General features: G+C 36.8%; 2 protein-coding genes across 2 annotated transcripts; one reads left to right on the forward strand and one right to left on the reverse strand.

Moving 5' to 3' along the window:
• The first annotated feature begins 4,359 nt into the window (after positions 1-4,359).
• On the forward strand, positions 4,360-15,061 carry LOC133858102 (uridylate kinase PUMPKIN, chloroplastic). The gene is made up of 7 exons (XM_062293549.1): positions 4,360-4,708; positions 11,266-11,413; positions 11,539-11,592; positions 12,843-12,934; positions 13,451-13,677; positions 13,963-14,139; positions 14,290-15,061. The coding sequence occupies exons 1-7, from the start codon at positions 4,491-4,493 to the stop codon at positions 14,397-14,399; spliced, it is 1,026 nt and encodes a 341-aa protein (XP_062149533.1). The 5' UTR covers positions 4,360-4,490; the 3' UTR covers positions 14,400-15,061.
• Positions 15,062-17,451: 2,390 nt separating this feature from the next.
• LOC133857691 (protein MKS1) lies at positions 17,452-18,654 on the reverse strand. The gene has a single exon (XM_062292998.1). It carries the CDS (start codon positions 18,529-18,531, stop codon positions 17,875-17,877), a length of 657 nt encoding a protein of 218 aa, XP_062148982.1. The 5' UTR covers positions 18,532-18,654; the 3' UTR covers positions 17,452-17,874.
• Positions 18,655-19,109: the final 455 nt, after the last annotated feature.

Below are 19,109 nucleotides of genomic sequence, written 5' to 3' on the forward strand. Positions count from 1 at the left end.
TGGTAGTGCTACTCATCCACAATGTCATTCGCAATATGGAATTGAAGATGGGCAGTGCAGCTCGTTTGAACTATGCTTGGCAGTTCTGGTCATTTGCAATCTTGACTGTAGTAAGGCAGGAACGAGATGTGGATTGAACAATTTCAAGACTGGCAATGTTACTCGTTTACAGGGGCGTTCTTAATCTCGTAGGGACAAGCTTAGGTACTCTTATAGAATGACTCGTCTGCAGTCCAATTCGAGAGTGTCGAACTTGTAAACTGATTCTTCACTTAAAAAGTGATGTAACCTTAAGCTCGTATGAACGACATGAAGTTGCATTAAATCATATTTTGATTTCCTTCTTGGAGCTCAAGACTTTCAAGTCTATTTAAGGACTTCTTATGCACAATTATTATGTGACCAAGAGACCATATTTCAGTGTTCTAAGGGAGTTCTTTGATCCTAGACCATTCATGCATGCTAATTCTCTCTTAGAGTTTTCTTTGGTTAAACCATACAAACCATTTCTATACAAAAAGCTTTTAGCTATTCGAGTTTCAAGATTGCAAGAGGAAACTCTGTAGAAGAATTGCATGAGATTATGGAGCTACTGTTGTAACGACCCACCCCCAATGACACAATATTGTCCGCTTTTGGCTCCCCAAACAGAACTTCCCAGGAGGTCACCCATCCTGGGATTGCTTTCGCAGCAGCACGCTTAACTGCGGAGTTCTGATCGGTTCATGGCCATCACGGCTTTAAAACGCGTTGTGTCATATAGGGTGCATTTATACATATAAGCACATCTTCATTCCCAAGCGATGTGGGACGTCACAATCACCCCCCCTTGGGACCCAGCGTCCTCGCTGGCGACCCTCATGGGATCACCCCATTCTTGGCATCCCAGCGAGTGCCCGCCGGCAACCCTCTTGGGCTTGTGCACGCTCCCACCATCTCAGGCTGGGCAATGGCTCTGATACCATTTGTAACGACCCACCCCCAATGACACAATATTGTCCGCTTTTGGCTCCCCAAACAGAACTTCCCAGGAGGTCACCCATCCTGGGATTGCTCTCGCAGCAGCACGCTTAACTGCGGAGTTCTGATCGGTTCATGGCCATCACGGTTTTAAAACGCATTGTGTCATATAGGGTGCATTTATACATATAAGCACATCCTCATTCCCAGGCGATGTGGGACGTCACAACTGTGTTAAGAGCAAGCGAGTTGTTTGCTTGATGCAAGGAAGTGTCCATTACAAAGGGTTTGTAAATATGAACTTATTGTAATTGGTCTTTCTATTTAGGGGTAAATACCCTATTGGAACTTGAGTTTTAAGCTTTTTTTTAAATTTAGTACCTAGGTTTTCATTTGTTTCATAGGTGGACATGAGTTTAGGAGTAAAAATTACTACTTTGGTACTTCTGTTACATTTTCCGTCCAAATATTAACGGTCTGCCACGTGGCACTATATTAAAAAAAAATCTTTAAAATTAATTAAAAATAATAAAATTGAAAAAAAAAAAAAAAAAACTGTTAGTATAGTTCTCTTGTGATCCAACAGATGGTGTCAAACCGTTAGAATAGCTTTTCTCATGTCGAGCACTGACCAATTCTCACCTGCAAAAGAGAAAAGAAATAAACAATGAAGCCTACCAAAGGGTATCAATAGGGGATAACTCCGATGTTTAAGTGAACAAAATTTTTTGAAAACGTACACGTTAAATTGCTAATGAACAAAGTTTTGGGCAGAGAAAAAAAAGTCCCTTTTACCTGACTGCCAACAATAACCTTTTATAGTGGCTTACCTTCAACTGTTTTCCGGTCGGTTCTTGCACTATAAACCATCTTTCTTGGGTGATTCATCCCACATCTACTCTTATTAAAACATGACTTATCCTTAAAGTTAAGAGTGCATGGTTTACTCATAAATCATGTAGTTAGAGTCAGAGGGAGGGAAGGGTTGATATTGGCCCTTCCCCTCTCCCCCCTTTTGATTTTTTTTTTTTTAATTATTATTTATAATATAAGTAGCTAAATTAATATATTTGGGCTAAATTAATTAAGCTAAAAGGTTAGGCACCTATCCTTGTTATAACAAAAATCATTTTATACCTAAACCTTAAAGGCTCAAATCTGTCATGAGCAACAACCCAAAATATATCATTAAAATAATTAGACATGAGCAATAACTCACATAGCAATGTAAAAGAGTTTTTAACGCAGTAAGGGAATCAACATTGACTTACTCCTCATGTTTCTAATGCAATTACAAAACGAGCATTTTCAGTTATAAATATTGTCAAAATTAAGCTTCACAACAAAATTGAAGATGAGTTTTTAACTAATTCTTTGATGTTGTACATCCAAAGAGAAATTCCTGCAAAATTTTGTACAGATTCAATAATAGATGATTTTCAAAATCTAAAGAATGCATAATTTCTATTTTGATAAGTGTTTGAATTGAAAATTAAAATATATGATGAAACAACTTCTTTTTTTTTTTTTTTTTTAATGTTTTGTGAACACTGAATGGATACTATTTTTTTTTTTTTTATATATATATTAATATAATATTCAATCTTAATATATTCTCATTCATACTTTGACTTTCTATCTTAATATATTTATAGAATAATTACTTTTTTTCCCTATAAACTACCGGCTTTCATCAGCATGCCCTCATGAAATGACATTCTCATCACCTGAACGCATCGAATTATCATTTACTTACGAAAACTCCCGCTGCTAAGGAATCTCATTAAATCGGATGGAGTATTCTCTCTTTAAACATTAAATTTCATTTAAAAAATAAAATATATCAATATTAAAAACTAAAAAAATAATAATTAAATAAAAACTAAAACATAATTTTTTTTTTGAAGAAAAAAAACTTTAACTAAAAAAAATGGATAAATGCAAAATCAATCTATATGTTTGACCTAAATTACAAATCGCTCACTGTGGTATAAAAAAATAAAAAATAATTCAAAGATTCTCGGGGTAGGCCAAAATAACAATTTAGTCCCTACAGTAAAATTTCGTCAAAACACTTAACGAATTTTGTTAGTATGCCACATCATCATCAATAGTATGATGACACGTGTAACTCTTAATAAAAAAAAATGTAAATTCAAATATATAAAACCTAAAAAATTAAAATTTAAAAAAATTATTTTTAAATAACAAATAAAGGAAAAAAAAATGGATGGCAGCCACCCCCTTTCTTTTACTATTTCTTTTTTTTTTTTTTTTTTTTTTAAAAAAATGTTCAAATTTTAGAGTATTATATGTAAATTTTGTTTATAAAGGTACGGTATTTGTGTCATTTCAAGTTTTTTAATGAGGTTGACTAACAAAATGAGGGTTTTGGTAAATAAATGATAGTTCGATGGGTTGGGTGGTGAGAGTATCAATTCATGAAGGCATGTTGATAGAAGCTGGTAGTTTATGAGAGAAAAATGTAATTACTTCTATATTTATCATAAGAAATGCTAGAATTACAGCAAGTGCACTACAAGTGCACAACTCCAAGGCACATTGGAGTGGGACTTACACATATGGACCCCACTCTATATGTCTTGGAGTTGTGTATTTATTGTACATGTATCACTACCCAATAGGCTCGGTGTTTCGATCATTTGGGCATGCCAGCCCATAACCCAACATTCTAGATCACAAATTCCACAACATTTGTTCAGCCTCGCCGATCTCCATGTTGTTTGCTGTCTATGACGCGGAGGATATTGAATTGTAGCCAATTCGGACATTCCCATTAAAAAAAAAAAAAAAAAACTAGGTGAGTTCCCATTTATTATTGTTCTAGAAAGTTGTTGGTGTTGAGTCATCCTAAGATTAATATGATTTTTAAATTTTTTTTTTTTTTGAATGAATTTAAAATTAATCAAAATCAAATAATTTTAAAAGTTATATTAACTATTTAAAAAAAAACAAAAAAAAAAAAAAACATAAATCATCCTTATAATATCACTCTTCTTAGAATGAGGACAGGCTCGGAAGAAAATTTGCTTTCAACTTCATAGTTGGGGGGTTTTCCTCCCCAATCGGATCGATGGCCATTGGCCACCCCAATGTGGGATTGGATTTAAAAAGATGTGGCTTAGTTTGGACCGTGTGATCAAATTCAATTGACGCAATGGACCTTAGATCGTGATAAGCAGAGAACGGGGGAAAGAGAAGAATCCAAAAAGAAAGATATATACTCATCTGCTGTCCTTGGGCCTTGGCTTTTATTTCGCACGAGATATTTAATGGGAAAACGAAATGTCATTTTCTCGAGAAAAAGACGTTATCTCTGAGAAAACCCCGACAAAGGAAGAAGGAAGAATTTTTTTAAAAAAATGAAAAAAATAAATAAATTATCTTTTGTGAGAAACACAAAGAAAACCAGATAGCACGCGCATGAAGTGAAGCAAGAGCTTGGCTTGGCGGCAGAGCTAAAAACACCTTCTTGTTCTTTTTCTGATAATAAGGAGTTTCAGTTTCTAATGGCAATCTCCACCTCCTTCTTTCCCGTTCTTTCTCCCATTACCATCTCTTCCTCATCTTTGTCTTCATCATCTTGGTCATCTACTATCTCATCTCTGAGCCCTTTCAAGCCCCATTACCATGGTTGGGTAGCGGGTAATCCGACCTCAAACGGACGGTTGGTGATTCAGTGTTCTTCCTCTGGAATGGCTCCTACCCCTGACCCCGTTAACGTGAGGTATGGATGGCAGCTGATTCTCCTTGTTTCTTTGTGTATTTCGAATTAAGGAATTCTGGGTCGTCCTTAAGTAGGAAAGAATTGGGCGTGGTTTGTGTGGAAATCTCTTTTTGTCATGATGGACATCGCGTTTTCCTTTCATGTTGTTCTTTGTTTATTTCATGTTTGTGCACTGTGCTTCGTATTCGTGTTTCATTTTGGTATTCTTTAACAATACATGGTAAATATTATTTCACTGTTACGATGATTTAGCTGATTGTGTGAGTGGTGTACCTGTTTGTGTTTTAGAATTGAATTGTTTTGTTCTGCATTCTGTCATCGATATGTATGTATATGGAAGGATGGTGATTAATGATTATGATGATAAGGGCAACCGGTCCTCTCTAGAGTCTAGACCATACTTCAAGCAAAAAGCAAACCCTTTTACCGTCTCCTACTGCAAACCCAGAAAGCCTCTCCCATCTAATCCTAATGTCTCTCCATCAGCTAAAACTTTGAGAGACGGCTCTAAAATTAAAATACAGGGATGATATGTCTGTGCTATTAAATGACTTGCTTACCACCGTAGATTGTAGTATTGGTTAGCTGTGTATTCTTAGAAGACATACTGAATATGAGAAGAATAAAATCTCATATTTGCTTTTCAATGAAATGAATTACTTATCACAAAAAAAGAAGAATAAAGTCTCACATTAAGCATATCATACCTGGTTTCTAGAAAGTGGCACTCCAAGAATAAAAGGTCAGGCACTTTTACGGTTCAACCGTCCTATATGATTTATATTCTTTTGATTAGTTACAATTTATCACTTGATATTTGTTGGGAACATATATGTAATTTAATCACATCAGAAACAGTGGAAGATCCCCAAGAAATAAGCTCCATAAATGCATAGCATTAGATTTTTTAAAACAAAAATTTGCATGGTATGAACACATACCTTGTGTACGTTGGCTAAGTTGGCTGATCTTCTCTTGGTGTTGCACGACCACTACTTGGGTTTTTGAGACCTCAAAGAGTCAAAGTCTTATCAATTCTGATTTTTGAGATAAAGAGTATGGCTCTTATGCACACAAGACCCTTTTATGTAGGCATAAAAATCCTAGTTGAAGTAGAACTAGGAAAATCTAGTCTCACTCCTCCATATAAACGGCCACTAGGAGTCCTAATCCTTGTCCATTTAGGTCAAGCCCTAAAATGTAATAATCATCTTGAGAAGAGACTTAAAGGAAAAATAAAATTAGCTCCAGTGGGCCTAGGACACTTGTCATCTCATGACTTATTCTAGGTTATCATTAATTACAATTTATTCCACTAAAAATTGTAATTTCACTCTAGTATTTATTTTGATTAATTCAAAGCTCCCTTAACTTCTTATAATTGCATTTGATCCTTCTATGAAATATACATATTGAAATTAAAGTCATGAAAAATACTGTCACTTTATTTCACTATCTCTTAATTCTTGGGTTACCGATTTAATCTCTTGATTATTCTTGTACTCTTGAAATCATATTCATTGAGTATATGTAATTTAAGTAACTCCTTATTAAAGTACTTCAGCCAAAGATTTAGAATAATCAATTTCCGTTAAATTTATCTAAAAGGGATATTTCATATTTCTTTGATTAAAATCGAAGTGTAGGGACCAAATTGACACCCACATCAAAATGCTAGTGTGACTTTTGTAAATTGCCTTCAATAAAATTCCATTGGCTTTCTTAAGCTTTAAGGGTATGATTGCCTAGGAAACCTTTTTTCTTTTTTCTTTTTTATTATAAGTAAAGTACATTTAAAAAAATAAAAAAAAATAAAAAAGAAGAAGAAAAAAGCGGAGGGGCGCAACCCAAAGTACATAGGATGTATATATGATACCACTAAACCAAAAAAGAACGAATAACACAAATATATAAAAACAGGAAAAGAACAATCAAACATAAAATGTAGCATCACTCTCCACGTAAACAAGGTTTGTATCATCAACTTCTTCGAAGTAAGTGAACCAGTCTCACAATCATCAAAACTGCATGCATTCCGTCCCTTCCAGAGACACCACACCAAACACAAGGGAGAGCTATTCTCCAAATGGGCACCATCACCCGGTTGCATTTTTGTCCCCTCCAACTCTCCAACATCTCTATCACTGATCGAGGCATAACCCACGTAACACCAAACAACTGCAATATCATACTCCACAATTCTGTAGCAACCATACAGCACAAGAAGAAATGATCAATAGACTCTCCACAAGTCTTACATATATAGCACCACTCCATCACAATAATATTCCTCTTGCATAAATTATCCAAAGGTAGAATTTTCCGTAAAGTCGCCGTCAACACAAAGAAAGCAACTCTCGGAGAAACCTTTACTTTCCAAATACTCTTCCAAGGAAACGAAGAATGTATAGGAATAGATGATACCTTAAAGTAAGACTTCACTTCAAATGATTTCCTTCTCGAAGGAATCCAACAAATTTTATGGCGATTGGTGATTGATGTCAAATTTGAGAGTCTAAAGGGTGGGTGGTGTTCAAAAGAGGTGTTAGGTACATTTGGAATGGGTGTGTGGAAACATATTAGGAGGTGGTGGGATAAGTTTAGCAATTTTGTTCGTTTTGAGGTTGGGGATGGGTCTCATGTAAGTTTTTGGCATGATTGATGGTGTGGGGAGAGATCTTTGAAGCAATGTTTTCCAGATTTGTTTAGTATTGTGAGGAATAAAGATGTGATGGTGGCAAAAAACTTGGTTGTTCAAAATTGAATTATTCAGTGGAATGTTATTTTTACGCGTTTAGTTCAGGATTGGGAGATGGAGATGGTACTTTCTTTATTCACTCGGCTTTATTCTATTGGTTCGACATAGAGAGGATGACAGGTTAATTTGAAACCTCTCCAAAAGTGGTTTATTTGAAGTGAAGTCCTATTATGAAGTGTTAAATAGGAAAGATGGCCCTTCATTTCCATGAAAAAGTATCTAGCGTGTTAAGGCTCCGGCAAGGGTGGCTTTTTTTGTATGGGCAGCAGCTTCAGGTAAAATTTTGACGCATGACAATTTGCGAAAACGGAATGTTGTGGTGTTAAAGTGGTGTTGTATGTGTAAAAAAAGTGGGGAGTCAATAGAACACTTGTTACTTCTTTGCGAAGTTGCCCGAGATCTATGAAGTTACATTCTTACTTTATTTGGGTAGAGTAGGTTATGCCACGAATGGTGCTAGAATTGTTGACTAGTTGGGGTGCGTAGTTTGGATATGGTCCAGCAAATGAAGATTGACAGTTAGTTCCTTTGTGATTTAATGTGATGTACTTGGCGGGAGCGGAATGCGCGACACTTCGAAGATGTAGAGACATTGATGGTGGAACTAAGAAAGCGTTTGTTCAACACGTTGTATATTTGGATAGCATCTCAGCATATCTTGAATGTTTTTACTTATACAGATTTTTTAAATTTATTTTCTGTTCGTTCATATTAGGAGCACTCTTGTATATTTCCTATGTATTAGGGTTTCGCCTATCTACGCTTTATTAATGAATTGACATTACTTATAAAAAAAAAAAAAAAAAAAAAAAAAAAAAAAAAAAAAAAAAAAAAAAAAAAAAAAAATTTAGAGACCACTTCCACCTCCCAATCATGTACCAGGCGAGTAAACAAAATATTTTACAAAATGTAACCATTTTGTCTCTGCATATTCTCCGCCATCCATGTATCCTTACCACAGGCAATAGTAAACAATTCTAGAAAAATAAGCTTTAAAGGTGAATCCTCACACCACACATCATGCCAAAACAATTCTCTAGAACCATCTCCGACCTCATATCTCATATGAGCTGCAAAAGCATCCCAACCCCTCCTAATATGTTTCCACACTCCTACTCCAAAAGGACCCCCAACCTCCTTTGAACACCAACCACCCCTCGTACTACCATATTTAATATCCACCACCTTTCTCCAAAACAACTTAACGTACCTTCATAAATGTAGGAGCCCCACCACCTCTTAACTTGCTCCTCAAAACCTTCTACTTGCAACCACATATTTTAAAATTTAAAAGACCCCCTACCCCGTCTCCCCACTCCACAATCCAATAACAATGGATAATGATCTGACAGTAGTCGAGGGAGGCATCTTTTTTAAGTGACCTCTGGAAAATATTCCTCTCATTATGTAGAGAGCAAGAACCGATCAATTCTTGACCAAGCATGACAATTGGACCACGTGGATCTCCCCCCGACCATTGTAATATCCATGACCCTATTCAAAGATAAAATCAGAAAAATCCACCATTGCCTGTGATGACCTCACTTCCCCCCTTTTTCACACGGAGACCGAACTGTATTAATACCCCCCCCCCCCCCCCCTCCCCAAGCCAACTCATCCCAAAGCCCTCTTCTTACTCCATCATTTTTAGGCCCATAAACACCCGCAAACGCCCAATCAAAATTCGCCGTCACACTTCGGAACGCACATGCTACCACATACCTCCCCACACACTTCTCAACCTTCTTTATCACTATCTTGTCCCACCTTAACAAGATACCTTTTGAAGTCCCTCTCGAACCCAAATACACCCAATCCACATGAATACACCACCAAACACTACAAACCACCTCCCTACTAATAACCTCCATTTTAGTCTCTTGCAAACACACAATATCAGCCTTCCATTCCCTCAACACCCTCCTAATCTTCATTCTTTTCTCAGGCTCATTCAGGCGTTGCACATTCCAAGAAATTATCTTGGGCTTCATAATCAACATTTACTAACCCTCCCCTTTCTAGCCAACCTAGACGATTGACCTCCTTTCCCATTGTAGTTTACCGAACATTCCAATCTCTTCGCTTCACATTGTCCTCAATTCCCTAATTTTGTACTTAAATTATTATCATGCCCCACCCCATTGGAATAACATGTGCTCCAATATCATTAAACAAAGCGATCAATTTATCTTCAAAACCAGCACAAGACAGACCTACAACCTGACAGAAGCCTTTAACCCTCTCTACTACTCACTCCGTAGACATAGAGTTATCCCCTAGTTGATCCCCCAAAACAGCCAATGGTTGAATATCCAGCATCTCGCTTCCCCCATTAGCATCTTCTGTGCGTGTGGAGCAAGATGGTATCAATCAGATTTTAGTGAAGGTGGCTGGCTCCTTTAATGGAGCAAAAGAAGGGATTTTCCACTTGTGGAAACATATATCCAGGTAATATTTGCTTTATGATCAGTATTTGAGTTATGGATATGGGCAGCAAACATATCCTATATCGATTTTTTCATGAGCAATTTTATTTACAATACTTTAACTTGCAAGTGTCTGCTGACTGAATAAAAAAACTAAACTTACTTTCTTACATAACCAATGGACATGAATGTTGGGAATGAATAATGCTAAAATCTCTCAAAACCTTGAAAAAGGACGCACGCTTTTATACTAGGGTTGAATTGCACTCAGTCAGCCAGCTTTTCGATTCTTTTGCTGGTCAGATTAGCACTTAAGTGGAGGTTAAGTGGAGGTTTTCTCTTTTAACCCTATAATTTAATTCAGAGCAACTTTGGATAACCTGAGGAAGAGGAAAGTCTAGTGGTGGATTAGTGTTGTATGTGCAAGAGGAGTGAGGAGTCCATAGATCATCTTCTTCTTCACTATGAAGTGGCAAGAGAATTATGGGTTTCGATGTTCCGCCTATTTGGTGTAGAATGGGTCATGCATAGAAGGATAATAGAGTTGTTGGCATCTTCGAGAGGCTAGTTGGGACGGTTTAACCTTTTAGAAGCTTGGAGGATGGCACCTTTGTACTTAATGTGGTGCATTAAGAGAATGTGAGCTTCCAAAGATGAAAGCATTTGTCCATTTAACTTCTCATATTATCCTTAAATTTAAAACTGCCTGTTTTTTTTTTTTTTCAAGTTTGACCCCACCCTTCTTAGCCTACCTAAGGCCATTTTTAGAAAGACTATTATGTTAATTTTGTTTCATTAAACTGCATGTCATTTGCAATCTCGCATCAATTTTGAGACAGAGGGAGTATTTCTTTGTAGAAAATATGAGCATCAAATCTATTTGAATGTCCAATGGTCAATGAATACTTGGAAGGTTGATTTTCCTAAGAGGATTCACTGCCTTGTTTGAAAAAAGCATTGGTCATTACTTATGATGTTGTACAACGATGATGAACCTAAGTGTGGATTCATTTTTTTTTTTTTTTGCTACTGTTGGATTGTGAAATATTTCTGTCAAATGGTTGAGTGATCAAATTTACCAGTTTCAATTAGCTTAGACTTTTGAGACAAATGATAATTTATCATGGTACTAGAGTAGGTGGCCCTTTGTTTGAATCTCGATTCCACTCAGGGTAGTTTTGATCCACACATGAGGATTATTAGAATAATGGTTTAGTGCTTAAATTCACCATTTGTCTCCAACTAAGCATTGAGACAAATGATAATTTACCAATTTAAACGGTTTCTCTTTTTGCTAATGTTACCTAGTTTCAACATTGAGCATTTTAAATAATATAAGAATTATCCCTTGGTTTACTCGACTGTTATAACAGGCAGCATCAGATGTCATCTATGGCATCCTTTGGAGTGACAATGAATGAAGTTGGCATGTCCAAACCATCATATAAATGGCAAAGGGTGTTGCTTAAAGTAAGTGGTGAAGCGCTTGCAGGAGATCGCATGCAAAATATAGACCCAAAGGTTGGGATCTAAAACATGTATTGTTTGTTCTGGTCAAAAAGAAAAAGAATATATATTACTTGAAATGGATTACTGTATTCTTCTCTTGGTGGTTTCTGAAGTATGACTTTTTTGTTACAATGTAGATTACAATGTCCATTGCAAGGGAGGTTGCAGCTGTGACACGTCTTGGCATTGAGGTAAACCTTCAACAATTTCCTTTAGAAATGTGTTTTACGTAGTTTTTCATTTCTTTTTACAAGTTTCATGGTATAGTTCATGTGGTAGCATTTTCTTGTAGTAATTGTGTGTGTGTGTGTGTATATAAATGTTTGAATAGTCATAAGCATGGAAAAAGCAATGGGGATACAGATTTTCTTAATTGCTGCAAAAATTGTGCAAAATTTGGAGACTATTAGGAATCAGTATAATTTAGAAAAAGAATGAGTGGGAAAAAAAACTTGGGGCACGTTTAGTACGTGAAATAGACTCATGGAATAGAATGGCTATTCTTATGGAATAACGATTCTCAACTATTCCCCTACGAAGAGGAATACCTATTCCTTGAGAAATGAAATGGATTTTCCAAAAAAACCCTTTTTTTTTTCTTTTCTACAAACCTAAATAAATAACTAATCACAAAACATTCTATGGGTGGCTGGCCACCTTGGCAGAACCACGGGGGTGCCCCTTCCCGATGGTGGTGATTTAGTTTTCTTCTTCTTTGTACTGTTCACTTCACTATTCAGACTCTCAATTGGCATTGCCATTGTAATATTGACGAAATTGATAGAGGTCATACAGTAGCCAAGTTTGATTCCAACTTCACAGGAACATTCCATCGATGTTTGAATTAGTCTCAGAAGGAGTTATTTATTAGAATCCTACCAGTCAATTGTATTGTCCTAAAGGTTTGGAAGGGGTCCACCATGAGGGGCTCTGGGGGTGGTGTGACCACCCCCATGGTTTTGTCATGGTGGTCGGCCACCAAAGAATTTTTTTCAGGTTTTTTTTTTTAAAAAAAATTTATTATTATATATATATATTTTGGGTATTTTAGTAATTTTGATACAATTCCAGTGAGAACATGTGTTGTCACCAAACTACGAAATAGGCATAACTATTCTATTCCACCACCTTTCATTTTCAGTAATAATTATTCATTTTTCTAATGGAATAGTCATGCTGCGTATCAAATGTGCCCTTACTGCTTAAAGTAAAGAAGCATTGGTTTTCATTCTTGAATTATTTATAGAATAATCTAAGAGTGCTTGCATAACATGGGAATAGTTGAAATGTTTGGAGTTTCTACTGTTCTGTGAATTTCTGAATAAGTTGGGAGAAGGTCAATTGGAAATTCACAAGATAAATCTGGTGAACCCAATAATTCGAAACTCTAAAATTGGCTTTTGGTGCATGATGACTAAATCATCTTGGGCGAATGTTTCAGGTTGCAATAGTTGTTGGTGGGGGGAATATCTTCCGTGGATCCTCCTGGGCAGGAAGTAGTGGCCTTGACCGCTCGTCTGCTGATTACATCGGGTAATGCCTATATCTGGATTGATCAGCACATAAAACCTTTCGGTTGTAAATCAAAGCTCTATTTTGATGGTTAACATATCTTTATAACTCTATTGTTGCTACTGGGCCAATTTATTAATTTCGGTATTGGAGATTTTTTTTTTTCTTTTTGTCCAAGAGCTTTAGGTTCCATCAATGCATACAGTAACCTGGAACATATAGAAAAGTTAATATATGCAGAATACTGTTGCTTGAAGTTTTGGACTAGAGCTGTTTCATCCATATGTTATGTACCAGTACAATTATCTCATATCTTTCCTTATTATCTGTTTATTGTAGTATGTATTTACAATCTGTAACACACACAGACATACTGAAATACTTTTTTATTGCTAATTGAAAAGAAACTTGCTGTATGCTTTAGTGATCCCTTCCTAGAAATTGGGATATCTTGTCCCTAGATGCCTAAAGATTTATTCTGTTTATTTTCTTAATGTACAAACCTCTTCTTTTTCTTTCTTTTTTCTAATTTTTTAGGATGTTGGCGACTGTCATGAATGCTATATTTCTTCAAGCAACAATGGAGAGTATCGGCATCCCTACTCGGGTACAGACTGCATTTCGCATGTCTGAGGTTGCAGAGCCATATATACGCCGGAGGGCTATTAGGCATTTAGAAAAAGGCAGGGTTGTGATTTTTGCAGCTGGAACTGGAAATCCATTCTTCACCACAGACACCGCTGCGGCCCTTCGCTGTGCGGAAAGTATGTCATATTTTCTAATACTAAATGCTAGCCTGACATTAATCTAATTTGGAATTAACGAAGCTTTAATCTATTAATACCATATGCCTTTTCAACTATGTGATAATCTTTCAAAAGACTTTCTCGAAGCCTTTCCAAGTTTGTCATTAAAACTTAAGTTACTTCTTGAATCTAACTTCATTGATTTATTGCTAAAAGTTGAAATCCTGTCTAGCATGAATGATGTCTTAAAGTCTAATAACTCCTTTTTTCTGAGCTAATTGTTCTCATTCAATTGTGGATCAGTCAATGCAGAGGTTGTGCTGAAAGCTACCAATGTTGATGGGGTCTACGATGAGGACCCAAGGCGTAACCCGAATGCTCGTCTTCTTGATACTCTAACTTACGCTGACGTGACTTCGAAAGATCTTTCAGTGATGGACATGACGGCCATCACTTTGTGCGAAGAAAATAACATTCCAGGTATGTTTAGATAATCAGATTTCAAGATAAGTAGAAATAATTTGTACTTGAAAATTTGCCGAGTGAAATGATTTTGCGTGTATATGTTCCTTTATCTTAATTAAACAGAAAGTGCCCCCTATTGAGATGAGTTTCTTTTCATCGATGCAGTCGTTGTCTTCAATCTAAGCCAACCGGGTAACATCTCCAGAGCCATAAAGGGAGAGAGCATTGGCACATTGATCGGAGGGACACGGAATTCAACGGTGCCAAGGACATGAAATCCCACTCCTATGGGTTCTAATTTAAGTTTTGAGTTCTGGTATCACTAAACCTGAAGTTTTAGTTGCACCTCCAAAAGCAATTATGAACTCAGTTTTTTTGTTTTTTTTGTTTTTAGCATCTAATTGAACTGATAGAAATCTTGCAAAAGATTATTTGTAAATAACTTTTCAAAACATTGGACTTCTGCAGAATTTCCATTGACTTTTCAGTTCTTTTCAAGATTTTGTAGCAATTATAGTTGGACAATCCAGCATAATTTACTATGATATGTTCAGATCAGAGTTATTGGCTTTCTGTCAACACCCACCCGCATGTATACTGGACATTGCTTGTAAGGTCTTGGTAGTTATGGATTCCGATTTCCAGTAATTTCCGAACAAAATGTGAAAGACTCCTTATAGAGTTTACTTGCCCAAGCAAGTAGATTTCATAAGAATTCTTTCATATTTTCTGTCTGAATTACTAGCAATCGAGACAGAAAATTGTTGGAGATCTCTATCCAATACTTATTGTCATCCAAAATGTAATTTTTGGTGACCTTAGGTTTATTGTTAACCAAACAGATTCTTCCCATTCTCTGGTGGCAGATTTTAGGTTTGATTTTATTGGCCGGATTTAACTTTTGTCAGAGTTGTTTGCTGAATTTTGGCATGAAAAATTTGGCCAGGTCCTGTTCTTGAATGTATGTATGTATGTATATATATAGTCCAACTCAATTTAACATCATCATGTTAACCTACTCTTCATCATTACATATTCCCGATTACTTGGAATATTATTCCATGATTGAATTTGACCACAGAAGTCAAAAATTTCTCAGTTGAATTATTGGTCATAGTTCAAAGTTTTTACTTGATTTTTTTTTTTTTTTTTTTGAACAAAATAGCATATGCCATCATATATTAATAAATAAAGTCCCAGGGACAAAAACAAGAGGTACAAGACCCCAATACCCTAAGCCAGATAAATCTGACTTGAAACAGCAACCTGAACAATACAAATCGTTACAGGGACAACAATGAGCCACTCTTTACATTTACAGTGCAACTCACAAATAGAAAATGGCAGATCTAGCACCTAAGCCAACAAATAGTCCAGTAACAAATAAGCATCACAAAGGCAAACTGTGAGAAAACACTAAAAGATCGAAATAGAACACCCTAAAACAAGAAGCACAAAATCGGGACCGGCTTCGGAGGCCCCGTCACCGGCGATGGCGCGTGTACCACACGCGCCGCCATCGAAGACCCCACAACAGCAGAGAACCGCCAGGAGACCCCGAAACCACCGAAAACCCCCCAACCCCGCCATGGAAGACAAGCTGTGACACACACGCGCCGGTCCAGGGAGAGTCTTCCCTGGCGCATGTAGGCCACGCGCCGAGCGTAAAGGACCGACACTGCCGTGGCTAGAAGTTGCAGGACCGGAAGAAGCCGGCGACCACTGTGGTGAGGCGCGTGTCCTGGAAGAAATCGCCGAAGAGAACAGATCTGACACCAAAGAATGAAACCCAAACAAAGAAAAAACAGGTCAGAACTCCGCCGGAAAGAACACACCAGAGAGCCGCTTCCAACCTAAAACCCGATTTAGTCTTCTGTCGGGGAACGACAACCACTACCGGATCTAACCCGAGGGAAACAAAAACTCTAAAACCTAATGGCCGGAGGAAAACAAAACACTCCACTGTCTCAGACAATTATCGGGTGCGTTGGTTCTCATGAGTATATCTATAATGAACCAATAAAAGGACATATTTTTTCAAAATTAAGTTGGAAGAAATTTTTTTAAATTTGGTCTCTAAAAATGTTGTCTCTCTTAACATATTAAAAATAAATATTTTTTTAATAGTATGTGATTTTTATATGTTTTTTTTTTAAATTTATTATTACCCTTTAAAAAAAAAAAAAAAAAAAAAAAAAGGGAAGAAGAAATACCTCTACCACCTCAGGCTGGCTGAGGTCAGCCTGAGGTGCTATGACAGTATAAAGGCTTAATTTGAAAATGAGAGCTGACTTTTCGTCCCTACCTATACGCACGGGCACACGCTTTGACCATTTTATCCAACGTCAAGAGAAGCACTCTAGTGGACACAAGTTGATTGGATCCATTGAGGAACACCGATCACTCAAACAACAAACTATAACTTCTCCCTTTTTCTTTTTTTTTTTTTCTTTTTTTTTTTAATACTTAAGCTTATTTGTGTCGACATAAAATATTTTATTTTGAAAAATATTTTCAATTCAAAAAAAAAGTAATTATTTTTTATTATTTGTTTGCATTCTGAAAATGATTCGCAAAACATTTTTCGACGTTTGATTTATATGAAAAATCACTAAATATATTTTATATTTTCATATAATCTAAAGAGTTACGAGGAAAAAAGAGACGACGAAGATAGGTTGTAAAAGTAGAGAGTGTAAAAATAGGCGGCCTTAAAGGGTAAGATTGAAATCTAATGCAATTGCGTGCTCATCTAGATTGCAATTTGGGCAGTTAATTGTTAAAGGGCCTTTGTGGACAGCCCGAGACCTGCTCGAACAAGTAAGCCCCATAGAGAGTCCTCTCACAATTTCCTACCCGGGAGTGTAGGAAAGCGGCGACAAATTAGTTTACGTAGATAGGAGCGTAAACCATCTTACGCCTCACTAGATTATTTTCCTTGATCAATTGAAAACATATGCAGGTTTACCAATATTTTACTCATCGCCAAACGCTCAAAAATAGGAAAAACGTTTTCTCAAAAAATAGGAAAAACGTTTTCTAAAAAATATTTTACGCCGAAACAAACGAGGTCTTAAATTGCTAGAAAATCAAATGCCTCGCTATACTTTTAACAAAGACGAAACAAATATATATTATGAATAATGCTACACACACTTCTACTCTCACACTCCCGATGTAGTTTTTAAAATCACTATTGAATTTGTGATGAATCATTATTAAATGTTAATCTTACGATAATTTTAAAAGTCACGTAAGAGTGAAAATAAGAGCATTTCTCGTATATTAGTACCTACAAACTCTAACCTCAATTAGACTTGGACAAAATAAACAAAATAAAAGTCTCATTATGTCATCCTCCAACAATTCAAACCTCCAAATTTTCTACACACGAGAAAGAAGTGTTCCAAAAAAACAATTCCCAACCACATGACCTACCCAAAGTTATTATTTTAAAGGCAACCTCAACTACCTCACATTAAATATCAAGACGAGAACATAAAAAAACAAAACCAACAATCCCCAAAATTACATAAACCACCCAGCTACTTTGAACTAATTGCGTGGCGGCCCATTTGGTCCTAGCAATATATCATTTACAGACTTTCAACTACTAATAACTACCCTAAAAGAATACATAATAGTAAGAATAAAGAAGTTAGTCAATGCAAAAACTTTACCAATTTCCTGTGCAAAATTGCAGGCTTTTTTTCCCCGAAATTCCTTAAGCACAGTAGCACACGGCTATGCCTAAAAGTCCAAAAATCTGCGTAACAGGTCCATCGAAGAAGGAGATGGAGAGACCAGAGAAGCCGAGGGCAACCCCGAAGGACTCGCCGAGAACCCATTATGCCAAACCGGGCTCAGATCATGAAACAGAGGAAAGTTCTGCGGGTCATTGAACGGCGAGAAGAACCCATCAGGAATCGGAGGCAAATTCGCCGGCGCCGGCGATAATATCCCCGGATAAGCCTCACCCAAATCTAGAAACTCATCTCCTTCCATTATATCCATCACTGCGGCAGTACTGCTGTCCCTGTCCCTGTCCCTGTCTCTCTCCGACGGACTGGTCTTCTCGATGGAGGCAAGCCTCGCCGCCGGGGAGAGGTCTCCGGCGCCGGGGGGCGATGTCGACGATGATGGGCCGGTGAGGCGCTGGACGATGTACATGAAGTTGGAGGCGGTGGCGTGGATGACCTTGGGAGAGACGGAGTAGATAATCACTGGCTGTTGCGGTGGCTGTTGGGTTTGGAAGGGCTTTGGCGGCTGTTTAGGAGGCGGATGCGGCGGAGGCTTCCTGATCTTGTGAGAGTCTTTGCTGACTTTCAGAGGAGGAGGGCGGGGGCCTTGGAGCTGGACCTCTTTCTTCTGCTGATGTGTCATCTTTCCGGGGTCCGGCTGGTTCATTTCTACCGGCGATTTGTTTGGGATTTTGGAGAGGGAGAGAGAAAGCAAAGGTGTGGCTTTGGGAGATGCTGGGAAGCCAGGGAAGGGCAAGTGGGAAGGTTGGAAACTTGGAAGTTGCCGATGAATATTCAATGTTGTATGAGTTGGGCTCAAATTAATTATTATTGTTTATTCTTTTATTGACTATAAGCAATTCCGTTGACTTCAAAAAAAAAAAAAAAAAAAAAAAAAAAAAAAAGAGATGACTGGGAAGTCTTTCAATTAGTATTTTTGTTTGGCCAAAACAAAATAGTGCTTTTTTATTATTATTATTATTATTTCTTTAATTCTTTAAGAAAATGAGAGGAGCGGGAGATTTCTGAAAATTAAATTAGATTAACTTTGATCAAAGTACAATTTTAATCACAATATTATGTGTTAAATCCTATTTTATTTTTAAGCTATCAATTTTTTGGTTTAGCAGGCCGAACATTACTTTAATCATGTATTATTGTTATTAGAACACTAATTACCCCTTATAGACAGAATATGAACAATAATTACTAATGAGAATGTTGCATACTATATTCACATTTCAC

This window comes from Alnus glutinosa, chromosome 14, assembly GCF_958979055.1.
Source record: "Alnus glutinosa chromosome 14, dhAlnGlut1.1, whole genome shotgun sequence".
Lineage (NCBI taxonomy): Eukaryota > Viridiplantae > Streptophyta > Magnoliopsida > Fagales > Betulaceae > Alnus > Alnus glutinosa.

Excerpts from the sequence above, each read along its gene's own strand:
- LOC133858102 (XM_062293549.1), top strand. The coding sequence starts at position 4,491 with ATGGCAATCTCCACCTCCTTCTTTCCCGTTCTTTCTCCCATTACCATC. Across the intron at positions 4,709-11,265 it reads CCTGACCCCGTTAACGTGAG|GCAGCATCAGATGTCATCTA; the intron begins GTATGGATGGCA and ends CTGTTATAACAG. Across the intron at positions 12,935-13,450 it reads TCGTCTGCTGATTACATCGG|GATGTTGGCGACTGTCATGA; the intron begins GTAATGCCTATA and ends CTAATTTTTTAG.
- LOC133857691 (XM_062292998.1), bottom strand. The coding sequence starts at position 18,531 with ATGAACCAGCCGGACCCCGGAAAGATGACACATCAGCAGAAGAAAGAG.